Here is a 14,348-nt window from a genome sequence, read left to right as displayed (position 1 = left end):
CAGTGCAGCTGCAGATGTTCAGTGTGCACTCAGGGGTGCTGCCCTGCCCTGCCCAGTGCAGCTGCAGATGTTCAGTGAGCACTCAGGGGTGCTGCCCTGCCCAGCTGCAGATGTTCAGTGTGCACTCAGGGGTGCTGCCCTGCCCTGCCCCAGTGCAGCTGCAGATGTTCAGTGTGCACTCAGGGGTGCTGCCCTGCCCTGCCCCAGTGCAGCTGCAGATGTTCAGTGTGCACTCAGGGGTGCTGCCCTGCCCCAGTGCAGCTGCAGATGTTCAGTGTGCACTCAGGGGTGCTGCCCTGCCCTGCCCTGCCCGTGTGCAGCTGCAGATGTTCAGTGTGCACTCAGGGGTGCTGCCCTGCCCTGCCCCAGTGCAGCTGCAGATGTTCAGTGTGCACTCAGGGGTGCTGCCCTGCCCCTGTGCAGCTGCAGATGTTCAGTGTGCACTCAGGGGTGCTGCAGGGGGTCAGGCACAGCACGGGGTGCAGCCTGGCTGTGTGCTGCAGCAGGCAGGGCTGGGGCTGGGGCTGCATGTCACAGCGTGCAGAGTGCTCCTGAGGTTTGCTGTGCACATCCTGTCATGAGTGAACTGCAGTTTATCTTCGTCTGAGCGGCAAATTCTTCTGTTTGCTATTTTAAACAATTCGGCCAAAGGGGCAAAGCACAGCCCAGGATGCCCCCCCTCAGCTATGGGTGTTGGATGCTGACAAGGACAACGGGGTAGAGCGGCTCTGGCTCCTCTTTCCTTCTGGAGCTTTCCCACCAGTGTGAAATCACTGATGCTTCTGGATCTGCTCCTGGTTTTGTGGGCACAGGGTCCTCATGGCATGGACAAAGGTCCCGTTTGTGCACTGCCAGGGCATTGTGTTCTCTGCCTGCCATCTTTTACTGGAAAGTATCAGGAATTTGTGTAAGTTACAAGTGTGTCTTAGAGTTTAGGGGCATGTGCACATAGTTACACACACTCCCCTTAGATCCATCTGCGTGTAGCTGATGGTGTATTTTTAGATGTGGTGTAAATTGATCCTGTTCATGAGCTCTGGCCAGTGTGAATTGATCAAGAAAAGGAACCACTGAAAGTTGTTCTTCTGTACATTCAGTAGAGGGGATTCATGGCAGAGGGTTTACTTAGGAACCCCGTCCTGGACGGAGGGCAAAGGCAGGTGACCAGCCAGGGCCACCCGTGGTGCCACGCGGTGTCACACCTCCAGCTCACAGCGGTTCAGGAGGCTCCTGGCTGACCTGCAGCGAGTCCCGAGCTGCTGCAGGGCCTGCCTCTATTTCGGGTGCAGGTAGCTATACTTAGGGCTGAGTCATCCCTTCCAGGATCACTTACAGGGGAGCTTTAATGAGCAGGGCCGGTGGCCAGAGCCGGTGGCGAGGGCTCGGGGCCGCGCTGGAGCCTCTGTGGCTGGAGCAGCCGTGGGTGGCGAGGGCACAGCCCCAGCCCCAGCCCTGCCCCAGCCCCAGCCCTTCCCCAGCCTCATCCCCAGCCCGATTCCTGTCCCTTGTCCCCGGCTGAGCCCGGTCTGGCCCAGGGCTGAATTGCAGCTGGCAGCCGAGGTGAGGATGCTGTCACTGCCCGGCTCCAGCCCCGCTGTGGGCAGGGCACCCAGGAGCCCCACGGGGCTCTAAAGGCAGCATCCCTCCGTGGAGCCATTCCTTGGTGTCACCATGGCTGGCACACTACAGAGAGCTGCTAAATCCAGCCGAAATGTCAGCTCTGCCTCCTCATGTGCACGCAGTAAGGGCAGCTCTTGTGCACCCTTTGCTGGGGAACGGCGCTCGCTGGTGTCTGACCTCTCCTGGCTGCAGCAGCTGCTGGTGCCCGCAGCCCAGCAGTGGCAGAGCCCTCACAAGGAACGTGCCCGGGGCTCTGGCACTGCTGGATCCCGCTGCTGTGGCACCAGCCCTGCCAGCACGCAGCACCCAGAAATGTTTTCCTTTGCAGATTTATCCCCATGCAGCAAGGGAAGGGTAGAAAACATTTTCGTTGAATTACAGCCAAAGAGACAAGTCAGCTCCTCCATCTGCTCCCCGCGAGGGCTTGGCTGTGGGTTTGCCTCTGTGGGTCTCTCTGGACCTGCTCTCTGTGTGATGCAGGACACCTCTGGGTCAGGTTTCTCCTGACTTTTTGCCGTTCTCAATCGAGTGACACTTTGCCCCGAGTCTGAAGGAGAGGAAACAACCCAGGAACAAAGGAATATCTTGGTGAAAAGCTGTTCTGATGGTAGCGAGAAAAGGCTTAAAAACCCAGAGTTTTATTCTGAGTCCCTCAAGTAATATCTGAATATTGGCATAATTTGTTTTTAAAAGTGTTTAACTTTATTTTTAGTGTGTCAATGTCAAGGTGAATGACAGATTTTCAATCTTCCCTTGGCTCCTCCTGCTCCGTGCTCAAAGCTCAAAGCTCCCCTCCATCACCCTCTGAGGGGCCAGGAGCCCCTCCATGGGAGAGGAGGATGAGGAGGAGGAGGAAGAGGAGAAGGGTACTGCACCCTCCGGGGCCAGGAGGTGACACCGAGTGGGGCTGATGGGATGGGGGATGGTCAAGGTGATGAGACTGGGAGGGCAGGGGGAGGAAGCAAATCTCTCAGCTCCCTCCCTTCCCCAAAGGACTTTGTTTTAAAACAAGTAGTCTTTTAAAAATCTAGGGCAAGTCAGCCTTCTGCCAAAATTAGTCTTTGTGCAGGAGCATGAGAAGGAATTTTAATGGGTAGCTGGTATGTGGGGATGAGGGGAATGACTGCTTTTACTATCTAAATGCTGTTTAAATAAGGCTGTAACATCAAACAGCTTTGCCACGCTCGCAGCTCTGTTTTACAGGAAGCATCACTGCCACCGCTCACAAATACACAAGAATGTTAAACAACAACTTTTGATGTGTGCCAAACGTGTCCTGACACATTGCTGAGGAGGAGGAGAGCTGCAGTGCCAAGGGAGCTGGGGCTGCACCCGGGAGCTGCTTCCCTCTGGCCTGGCTGCTGTCCCTGCCCTGGGAGCTGCTGCAACCCTGCAGGGCCATCTGTCCCCTTGGGCTGGCCCGGCTGCACTGAGGGGAGCAGGGAGAGGAGAAACCCACCCTGCTGCACCCATCTGGGCCCTGGGGCCCTGTGCAGAGCCCAGGGGATAGCCATGGGCCCGTAATACCAAACAAATAAATAATCTGCCCCCTGCATTGCAAAGCTTTATTATCTTCAATATATGACAGAATCACTCTGGTGTTGTTACTGAGGATACTAGAACTCAATAGTCTGCTAGCAATTTAACTTCTGTGGAGTCTTAAAAGTACTCTTTAATTCTGAAATTAGCAATAACATAATATTTGGTATAAAAACTGTGTTATAACCCCCAAGAGCTTCTCCCAGCTGGGTCCCAGAGAGACTAAGTGAGCAAATCCTCATGTGTTGGTCCCAGGGCTGTGTCCCAAGCCTCTGGCACGTGCATTTGGGATGCTTGGCTGCGTGCAGGAGCATCCCTTCCCCTCCTGTGCCAGTGCCTGGGGTCTGTGTGGGTGACACCCGGGCTGGGTGCCTCTCACAGCTCCTCTGGCTGGCCCCAGCCCCTGACGCTGTCCCAGCCCTGGCTCCAGGCTGGGTCACTCCTCAGTCCCTGCCTTGGACAAAAATCAGTTCCCCACAAAAGGCCATTATGCACAGTGGAAGGAAGTGCATTTGTGACCAAGCAGCCTGGCTGCCACAGGGAAATCTCTGAATGCCAGCACAGCACGGGGCACAGCCTGCCAGCCACCAGGAGCCAGCCTGGCTGGGGCACTTCCAGGAGGGGCAGCCACAGCTCCCGAGAACCTGTGCCGGGGTTATATCTCCCTCTTCACAGAAGCTAGCAGCTGGTTTTGGTTAAGAATGCAGCCAGAGTGGGGCTCTCAGCCTGCAGCAGGGTTTGATGGGTTCCAGTGTGTCCCAGGCCACTGCCCCAGCTCAGGGAGGAGGGTGTGGGCAGATCCTGCTGCTGCTGCGTGGAAGAGCCATAAAGCAAAGGCAGAAGTCTCCTATGAATTATTAACATAAACAGCTCTGCTGTTCCTTGGCTGTGGGGCAATGCCAGGAAGGGCAAATGGTGTTTCCAGCACTTTAAATGAGCAGATCTGATGATCACTCCGGGATGCAAGGGTGCTCCCACGGGCAGGCAGCATCCCTCGGGACCCTGGGAAGGGGTTTCCTGGTGGGACTCTCTGCCTGGCTCTGCTTTGGGGTATCCAGCTCGCCCTGGGGCTGCAGGACACGGTGCTGGTGGCTGTGGCAGGCTGTGGGGCACTCCCAGAGGGGCAGCCCCATTCCCCAGGGAGCACTGTGTGGGGTGTGTGCCCCAGGGGACATCAACACAGCCAGCACTGTCCTCTCGGTGCCTCACACAGGCACTGCTGGTGCTGGTGACACCCACAGCCAGCTGCCACGGAGCCAGCAGTGCCAGGTGCTCCTGTGGGTGCCACAGACACAGCTCACAGCCCCGGGTGTTCCTGTGGGTGCCACAGACACAGCTCACAGCCCTGGGATGGTTTGGGTAACCCTCTCAGGTCAGGGTGGCCCCTCAGGTCTGAGTAACCCCTCAGGTTAGGGTAACCCCTGATGGTTTGGGTAACCCGTGATGGTTTGGGTGACCCCCCAGGTCAGGGTGACCCCCAGGTCCGGGTGGCCCTCAGGACGTGTCCCCAGCAGTCTCGGGGCCCTGTCCCCCCAGCCCTGCCCAGGCTCGGCTCCCAGCAGCTCCCGGCAGAGCCAGGGCCCGGTGCTGCCAGCAGAAACCTGAGCTGCACGGCCTGGAAACCCCATTTATTTAATTATTTACCTCTTCCCCCCACTGCCTCTTGCCACGGGCTGGTCTTTGCTTTCCAAGCACTGTAAATTAAGGCTTAGAAACAAATTTCCCCTGGTCTGTGTGCCTCACCTCTGCCGGGTCACAAACTGCCTCTGCCCGCTTGGGCCAGGGGCAAGGAAGCCCTTGGAATTGGACTTGGTGGTCTCGGAGGCCTTTTCCAACATAAATTATTCCGTGACTTGGTGGAACTGGAGATAAATGCACAGTCAGCTGAGGTATTAAATCTGGTGTTCACACACTGCCTGAGTGTGCTCGTGTCAAACACAACCAGCCCGAGCAGGGCCTGCCCCTGCCTGACGTGGGGCATTTAAAGGTGTATGTGCTGGGGAACACCAGGTCTCCGGGCCTCAGCCGGTTTTGGAATGGAAATTTGGGAAAGGCATGGAACAGCATGATTTGTTGAAGACAGAATGCATTTACCGGTAAGAAAATATAATTTTAATGGAATAATTTTAATGGGTAACTGAACCTTTTTCATGAAGGGCAAAGATAAATGAAGAGGAAGAAAATTAAGAGAAAGGTAAATAAATCTTAAAATAAATCAGCTGAAATCAGTGAAGTAGCCACACGTACCCACAGCCATCCCACGTGATGAGGAGGGAGCAGAGGGAAACTGCTCGTGGTGTGAAGCTGGGGCAGCTGCAGGCAGCCAGACGAGCCAATGGCATGGAAATGCAGCCCAACACAAAACCTGAAATGCCCACATGCAGGGAGGGCACGGCTAACAGAGGGGTTCCTCCTTTGAGTGGGGCTGGACATGTTCAGCTGCTTGGGAAGGAACAGTCCCTCGACATCCTGCAAGGAAACTGAGACACAGCCATTGCCAGAGGGGAAAAGGCAGTTTCTGGGGGGCTGGGAGCAGATTCATCTCTGGCTCAATTCTGGGAAAGGGAGAGGGCTTGGAGTGGGTGGGAATGGGGCAGCAAGTCAGCCTGCTGCCTCTGGGACTGCACAGGTGTGACCCTTGTTCGTGCCACCTGCTAGCACGCTGACCCCAAACACCACAGAGCACGAATGGCTTGGGTTGGAACAGCGCTCAAAGCCCACCCAGTGCCACCCTGCCCTGGCAGGGACAGCTCCCACTGCCCCAGGTGCTCCAGCCCCAGTGTCCAGCCTGGCCTTGGGCACTGCCAGGGATCCAGGGGCTGCTCTGGCCACCCTGCCCACCCTGCCAGGGAGCAGCTTTCTTCTAATACCTGATCTCTGTGTACCTTCCTCAGCCTAAAGCCATTCCCCTTGCTCTGCCACCACATCTCCACATGCCTCCTTTGTCTCTGAAGGCTAAGCATCACTCATTTATTCACTTATTTTGATTCTCATTTGGTCTGCCTGCTTCCTCTCAAGGTTTTAAATCGCATATATTGTGCAAGCCTTTTATTACCTATTTTTAAAGACATACCACTGCCGGAAGAACCTCCTGGAAGCATGAATTAACAACACAAAAGGCAGAAGGAGTGTTTCATAATGCTCCTGGGGCGGCTCCAACACGAGTTGCTCGGTGCGGTGGTGCAGCGCCAGAAACGCCGGGGCCACACTTTTGCTGCCACTAAAAATAGTTGCAACTTCAAACCCAAATATATTTTTGTTCATTAAAATTATGGACAAATAAGAGGATTTTTTACTCTTTAATTAAAGCAGCTACATAACCTGAGTGTAAATAAAAGGTAGCACTGTCCTTGCAGATGCTGCAGTCAGGTTTCAGTAGTGTTTAAAAAAAAATTGAACTTAACAATACTAAAATCACAGCACACCAGAAAAATAAGCATTTTCACATCTGCCCTTGGAACACACAGTAATTCACAGCCACATGCCAAGCAACAAGTCCTGTGCCTTCAGAGTACTTGAAATTGCTGTGCCCGTGCAGCCGGGCTCCAGACACCCCCAGGAGTGCCCCATGTGCTTCCTCACCCAGAAGAGGAGGAGAGCAAGGCCAGGGAAGGTTCCTGTGCCCCTCCTGGGGCTCACAGAGCCCAGTGCCAGGGTTTGGCTGTGGGGCCTCACTGTGGAGCCCAACGCCAGCATGTCCCTGGGGCGCAGAGCAGAGGATGCTCCCAGCCCTGGCACGGGGCTGGCAGCCCCAGAGCAGCCCTGCAGCTCCCCTGGCACAGGCTGGCAGCCCCCAGAGCAGCCCTGCAGCTCCCCAGCCCTGGCACAGGGCTCCCCAGCACAGCCAGGCCACCCTGCTGCCACAGCAGGGCCAGGTGCTGCTCCTGCCCTGCCCAGGAGCTCATCAGTTCCTGTTATATGAACTGGAAAATAAAACGTCCATGTATGCAAATGTACAAACTGACAGCAGTTCACAGGTGGGTTTCATGCTGACTTCAGGTTGTGTTAAAGAAATGTAACAGTTACTGGGCATAAATAGGAAAAAGCATTGACCCACGAGCTGCAGGAAGCAAATACAGCTCATGAATGAGCATTGGTGTTGACATGGGGCTGGCCAATGTTAAGCTCTAAATAACTGTTTACCTCAAACTTTGTGGTGTCTTCAGAGAATGATTTGTAGTTAGAGGATTCCCAAACATACCCAGGGGGAAAACAGGTTACAAGCATGACCACAGAATCAGAGCAGGTTTAATCTCATTTGCTAGTCAAAGATTGCACAGCGTGAGGGAAGGTGGAATTCTATGTGGTCACAGTAGAGAGATAATGAGCTGGATCTTGTCCCTAGCAATCACAGCCCATAGCTGTCACTGATTATTAATTACCAGCCCAAAGGCCCGAGCTGCAGTTGCATTCTCCTCACATATTGAATGGATAAGAAACTCCAGGTGAGTGTCCCAGGGAAAGGCCTCGTCAACACACCCACCCCTGAGGCTGATGGATAATCAGGGGGATCACCTGGGCCCCTGGTGGGCTGATCGCCTTGCATAAATACACCACAGAAAGGATCAGGGACAGCTCTGGCAGCTCTGGCTCTGCTGGGGACTGGGCTCTCTCAGGTGGGACACCCAACGCACGGCTCTGGGTGCTCCAGGTGAGGAGCTGTGGGAGCCCACAGGAGCCTGCTGGGGCTTTGCAATGCTTCCAAGCGCCCCGTGCCAAACGCAGCCCGGCTGGCAAACCCTGCAGGGGCTCTGTGGAGGCGACACGGCGCTGGCTGTGGCAGCTGGGAGTGTCACCTCTGCCGGCACGGGGTGTCACCGGGGCTGGAGCGCAGTGTCACCTCTGCCGGCACGGGGTGTCACCGGGCCTGGAGCGCAGTGTCACCTCTGCCGGCACGGGGTGTCACCGGGGCTGGAGTGCAGTGTCACCTCTGCCGGCACGGGGTGTCACCGGGGCTGGAGCGCAGTGTCACCTCTGCCGGCACGGGGTGTCACCGGGGCTGGAGGGAGGTGTCGCTCGGCCGGCTCGGAGCCGCGGTGCCGCTCAGCCGCGGTTCGTGTCCCGCTCAGCGGGCGGCACGGCTGCCCGGTGGCACGGCCGGCTGGTGGCACGGCTGCCCGGTGGCACGGCTGCCCGGTGGCACGGCTGCCCGGTGGCACGGCCGGCTGGTGGCACGGCTGCCCGGCAGTGACAGGGACCGGGCGCACCGCGGCCGCCGCAGCCTGCCCGGCTCTCCGCGGGATGCCGTGCCCGCAGCCGCCGTGCCCGCAGCCGTGCGGGGTCAGGAGCACCGCGGGCCCGGCTGGGCACGGCGCTGTCCCGCTGTCCCCCCGTGCCCGGCGCTGTCCCGCTGTCCCCCCGTGCCCCGCGCTCTGCTGGGGCTGGCCGGCACCTCCGGCCAGGCGTGAGCCCGTGGAACATCGCATTCCCTAACTGAGCGAGAGAAACTGGCCGCGAAATGTTCGGGAAAGAGCAGGATTTTCACCACAGAGCAACAGATTCAAAGAATATCCTATTTTTATGCTCCCTCTCCGTGTAATTCATCTGCCATTCCAAACAAGACGTGCCTCAGCTGAATGAAGCCTCAAATAATCACATAATAGGAGAAGTCATTTATTGTGAATCAGGCTCTTTCTGTGGTATATAAATAGTCTGTGCTGTTCCACGGGCTTTGTCAGTCAGGATTAATTAGCAATTGACCCTTGCTTGAGATTTCTGCACTACCTCCACATTTTTCATAGGGCTAAATGAGCTCTCCACATTGCTTTAAGAGGCTTCCTAAGCTGGAGTTTCATTTACCTCTAGGCTATAAATCAGTAGTTTAATTTATCACTAGGTTACATATCAGCAGTGAATAGTCAGGGTGGAATTGAGTTTATTATAAAGGTGTTCTGTTAGAAGACACAGTATTACAGTGATTGAAACATGCTCTTCAATTTTCCATTAATGCCCAATTCTGGATATGACCACAGAGAACCACGCTTTACAAACTTTACATTTAGCATTCTAATAAATAAGTTCAATAAATAGGGACTCTGCAGAGGAAGCCGTACATATGAACAGAAGCTGCTTAACAATGTTGTCAAAAAATAACTAGAGCTACTCTCATTTGTAACCAATCACTGGAATTGGTAAGTAAAATATAAATATTTTACTCTTATGATGCAGACCAGAGGAACAAAGATCTGTTAAAAATCACCCTTAGGATTACATCAAACTTAATTTTGTACACTAAATTCATTATTCAGAGCATGCTTTTATACCACTTTTAGCACAAAATATTTTCAAATACATTTATTAAAAATATGAGAAACGAGTGACACTGCCCATGTAGAATTTCATCTGTGCCTGAGCACTAGCTCTTGTGTTACACAATGTTGCAGTTTGGCTAATTTTGGATGAACTATCCCACATTTGGAGAAGATCTATAGTAAAGGGCCAGATTTAGCCTGTAGTAAATTGCAACATCTTGTTAATACATTAATTCATTTGTCAAAGTACAAAAAAATTAATTCCCCCCAATTACTGTTATGTATATACTATATATATATAAAATCCATTTATATCACCCACTTTAACAGCCACCGCTCCTGGCACACGACCTGTGCTGTGTGAAAAGCCTGCAGGAGCAGAGCGTTTCAAGGCAGGTCCGTGGAGCGCGTGTTCCCTGCCGGCCTCGAGGCCCGGCTGCTCCCAGCACGCCCATCCTGGTTCCGCGTGGCTGCGGTGCCGGCTGCGGTGCCAGCTGCGGTGCCAGCGCAGTGCCAGCTGCAGTGCCAGCTGCGGTGCCAGCGCGGTGCCATCTCGGTGCCGGCGGCCCCCGGCCCGCGCAGCTCACCAGGCCGCCCCGGGCCCGTCCCTGCGGCTGGCACCGTGCCCCTGCCCCGGGCACCGGAGCCGTGCCCCGCGCCCGGCAGCGCCCGCGCGCCCGGCAGCGCCCGGGGACGGCGCCGTGCCCCGGGGAGCCCTGGCTGCCAGCGGGGCCAGCTCTGCCACGAACAACCATCGCAATCCCAAAGCACGACCATGCACACACCAGTAAAGCCTACCTTGAGTAAAACACCGGCACTGAAAGAGGACTGAACCATAAATGCCACCAAACTATCAAGTAATTATCAGCACTAGAAGTAGATGAAAAAAATACTAAAACTGAAAATGGCAACTGCATCATGGCTTTGATTTAAATCCTTGCGTACAACAGCGAGTGAGCAGAAAGCCTGGTCTGTGACTGAGCCTCAGAAGACAAGATACTGCTCTTATTTTTATTTCCTATTTTTAAAGACAGGCTGACTGAGAACATTTTCAAACGTGGGAGACTAAGTCATTAAACCAGATGCACTTGGATTGCTCTCCTCCTTTAGGGGATTGACTTCATTTTACTTTATCTGACAGAAGTCAGAAATAAATGAAACTACTGGAGGAAAGCTGAATTTTGACACATTATTTTCCATTAGAATTCTTCCACTGACTTTGTTAAGCTTTTCCTAAGACCAGAAAATGAGGCTTTATCTAAAACAGAATTCGAGACTGGTAGATTTTCCTCACACACTTGTAAGCCCTACAGTCTCCTACTGCCTCAAAGCGGAGGATTTTCTCCGAACCGTTCCCAAATCTCCTGCATTTGTTCACAAACTGGTATCTCCGTTCTGTTTATACTCTGATAAAATATTGAGAGTCATGTCCTCGCTTTTGGACTGCACATTGTGTTCGCTCCTTCTGGATGATTTCCTGGTGGCCCTGGAAAGCTTCCTTCGGAAGGTGTCACCCGCCAGGAAGTAAAGGATGGGGTCAACGCAGCTGTTGAGGCTGGCCAGGCCCCTCGTCACTTGGTAAGTGGCATAAACCTTATCGTTGAAGGCACACATATCTGGGGTTTGAAAATCCACCCTGGCCCTTAGATTTAAGGTCTTCATCACGTGGAAGGGAAGGTAAGACACTGCAAAGACCGTCAACACAATAATGACCAGGTAAATGGATTTTCTCCTGAGAGGAGAATTGTCCAAATCCTTGTAAATCAAAGCTTTCACGATGAGCCCATAGCAACCAAGAATCACGATGAAGGGGATGCAGAACATCAGCACGGTGGTGCACATGCTATAAACGAAGTAACTTCTCAGGTAATCGTCGGCCGTCGTGTCGTAGCACGTCGTGGTTTTATTCTTCCTTATCCCTGTTCCCGAGTAGAAGAGTATTGGAGAAATCGCGGCCACCACGAGGACCCAGACCAGGCTGCTGATGTACACAGCGTTCTTCTTCTTCAGCCTCCCCAGCGACTTCAGGGGGTGCACCACCCCCGTGTACCTGTGCACGCTGATGCAGGTCAGGAACAGGATGCTGCCGTACAGGTTCACGTGGAAGATGAACCTCTGCAGCTTGCACATGATATCTCCGAAGATCCAGTCTGTTTTGTTGAAGTAGTAAAAGATGAGGGCGGGCAGAGTCAGGACATACAGGAAATCGGCTAGTGCCAAGTTGAACATGTAAACCGAGATGCCGCTCCAAGGCCTCATGTGGAAGACAAACATCCAGATAGCCACACTGTTGCCCAAAAACCCAGTGATGAAGACCAGAATGTAGACGGTGGGCAGGTAATAGAACTGGAAGCCGGTTTTGGTCAGGGAGCACTTGGTGGTGACGTTTCCCGCAGACCAGCCGCTGCTGGATAACAGGTTGGGCTCAGTTCCGTTCAGAGCAGCAGAGAGAAGGACTTCGGTCATGATCCTTCCCCCAGAGTCACATAGGGCTGAGGCGAAGCAACGAAGGCTCTACAGGCACAGAAACGCATCTAGGAACACAAGAGAGCAAAGCAAACCTAGCTGGAAGGTGAGCCCTGCCCTGCTTTTCCTCGGAGGTCTCCAAGCGGCGGCACCGGGCCCCGCTCCGCTCCCCGCCCCGCTCCCGGGGAGCCGCGCTGGCCCGGCCGGAGCGGGGACAGCGACGGCGACAGGGCGGCGGGGCCGGGGCCGAGCGGGGGCAGCGACAGGGACAGGGCGGCGGGGCCGAGCGGGGGCAGGGAGCGGCCGATCCGCCCGCGCCCCCCGGCGATCGCCGCCGCCCCCGCGCCGCCGCCCCGTCCCGCCGCCCGCCGGCTCCCCCTGCCCGCCCGGCCCGCGCCCCGGCCCCGCCGCACCCCAGCCCAGCGCAGGAGCGCCGCGGCCGCCCCACCTGCCTCCTCCTCCTCCTCCTCGCCGCCGTCGTCTCAGCCCGCGCTCGCCGCTCCGCGCCGCCGGCAGCGCCCGCCCGCGGGGGGCGGCGTCCCGGCCGCGGCTGCCCCGGCGCCCATGGCCGGGCAGGGCCGGCGGCACGGGCCCCGGACGGCGGCAGCGCCGCGGAGCGCGGCCCCTCGGCGGGCACGGCTCGGCCCCGCCGGACTGAGCCGGGCGGGACGAGGCGCGGCTCGGCCCCGGCGCGCCCGCCCCCCGCGCCGCCCCCGCACGGGCGGTGCAGCCGCGCCCGCCGCTCCGGGACCGCGCCGCGGGGACGGGGACGGGGACGGGGCCCCGCTGCCCCGGGCACGCCGCTGCCCCGGGCACGCCGCTGCCCCGGGCACGCCGCTGCCCCGGGCACGCCGCTGCCCCGGGCACGCCGCTCCGCGCTCGGAGCGCACCCGCGCTGGGGCGGCGGCGCTGGAGCCACGCGGGGCGCGGAGCCGGGCGCGGCCAGCCGTGTGTGGCGGTGCCACCGCAGCGCCGGCCCGGGCAGGGTCCCCTCAGCCCTCTCGGGGATGGGGCAGGGTCGCTGCAGCTCCCGCAGCGATGGCACGGCGTCCCCTCACAGGGGTGGGGCAGGGCGGTGCTGCGCCAGGGCTGCGACCTCTCTGTCCCGCCGGTGCTGGGTGCCGAGGGTGCTGCTCCCGAGCTGCTGCCACAGGTGGAGCAGCCCTTCCCTGGCTCTGCTTTCACTCAACCCTTTGAAATCTGCTCTGCAGCCCAATTTAAGTGACACGAACATGTTAATTGCTGTAAATGGAACAGCTGAGCAGAAATATGCTCTACTGACCTCTAATTAAGCGCTATACATTTGGCACTTGAGTCAGAATATGGTTATTATTTATTGTCTTGGCAAAACACAATCTGCTGGTTTCAGCCATTTCTTCCTCGTTCCCATTTTCGCTAAGTGTGGTGGGTGAGACATGAGCCAGTCAGAGCTGCTCTCAGCTCAAAGCTGTGTTCTAGACAGAGTGTTATTAGTCCTTCATGAATATGTATTCATTCCTCAAACTTTTGAGTCTGTTTAAATTATAAAACTTCTTTGCTGGGGAAGCTTAATTGGGAAATCAGCTGCATATTGTGCCCCTGTGGGAATATGCAAGTGGCTGCAGATGGAGTCGCTGGCCTGGCTTCACTCTTGGGGCAACTTAAGCTACCATGTCAAAGCAACAGCTTCAGTTTTGTAAATGCAATATCTCTCCTTCTTGTATGTTAGGGTTTTCCCCCCTTCTGTTTTTATCCACTAACAACTGCTTATTCAGTATTTTAAGAATCTTTTAAATTTTAATACAAAATGAATGTGAAGAGAAAGGAAAGCAAAAAAGGACACAAGAAGTGTAACACCTGTGAAATCCATGTTGTACAGCCAGCCCGGTTTGCAGAGCTGTTCTGTGGTGCCCTCTAGGATTTGAGCGCACTGGAAAAACGAATTCTGACTCTTCATATTCCCAGGAAAGCAAACACCCAACCCACGAGCCAGACACATGGCAAATGCAGTGCAATGATATCAAGCCTACCACGCCAGCTTAGGGAAAAGCCATCTTGCTCCTCTGAGAATCAGCTGTATGACCCAAAGCAGAATTTATTTTAATGAAGGACTTGGATTATTGTGTAAAAAAGTAATAAAATATGCAAACCAATGCTATTAGTAGAGGGGAAACCTTTTAGTTTCTCTATCCCTTTGTAAGAGCTGTTTCATTAGTGACTTCTCAGTGCCACGGCTCACTGCAGCTACTCGTGGCAGCTTCCTTGAGTTCCCCGTCTTGAGCAAATTTTGAGTCATGCCGATAGCATCAGTAAATACACACTATGAGCTCCAGCCTGCTTCCCTCGTTACCTGAGCAGCGCTGCAGATCCAGCTGGAAAGACAAAAGGCTGGAGCAGCAATTCTGGGAGCACACAGCTGCTGAGGAAGGAGGCATTCCTGGGCTTTGTGCTGGTGCTGGAGCCAGGCTGAGGTGCAGGCAGGGGAGAGGGCCC

At 55.5% G+C, this 14,348-nt stretch overlaps 1 protein-coding gene across 2 annotated transcripts; it reads right to left on the bottom strand.

The window, feature by feature from the left end:
* Nucleotides 1–9,017: 9,017 nt before the first annotated feature.
* Nucleotides 9,018–12,530, bottom strand: P2RY1 (purinergic receptor P2Y1). Of its 2 annotated transcripts, none has more exons than XM_064385004.1 (2): nt 12,325–12,530; nt 9,018–11,944 (listed from the first exon to the last, which is right to left on the bottom strand). In XM_064385004.1, the coding sequence occupies exon 2, from the start codon at nt 11,874–11,876 to the stop codon at nt 10,785–10,787; it is 1,092 nt and encodes a 363-aa protein (XP_064241074.1). In that variant the 5' UTR covers nt 11,877–11,944; nt 12,325–12,530; the 3' UTR covers nt 9,018–10,784. The 2 variants fall into 2 exon arrangements, with proteins under 2 accessions (XP_064241074.1, XP_064241075.1); XM_064385005.1 differs by having other exon boundaries at nt 12,329–12,530.
* Nucleotides 12,531–14,348: the final 1,818 nt, after the last annotated feature.

Source organism: Passer domesticus, chromosome 11 (genome assembly GCF_036417665.1).
Source record: "Passer domesticus isolate bPasDom1 chromosome 11, bPasDom1.hap1, whole genome shotgun sequence".
In the NCBI taxonomy this organism is placed as follows: domain Eukaryota; kingdom Metazoa; phylum Chordata; class Aves; order Passeriformes; family Passeridae; genus Passer; species Passer domesticus.
This window is presented reverse-complemented; position numbering and strand designations above follow the sequence as displayed.

Coding starts and splice junctions, on each gene's coding strand:
- P2RY1 (XM_064385004.1), bottom strand. CDS start 11,876: ATGACCGAAGTCCTTCTCTCTGCTGCTCTGAACGGAACTGAGCCCAAC.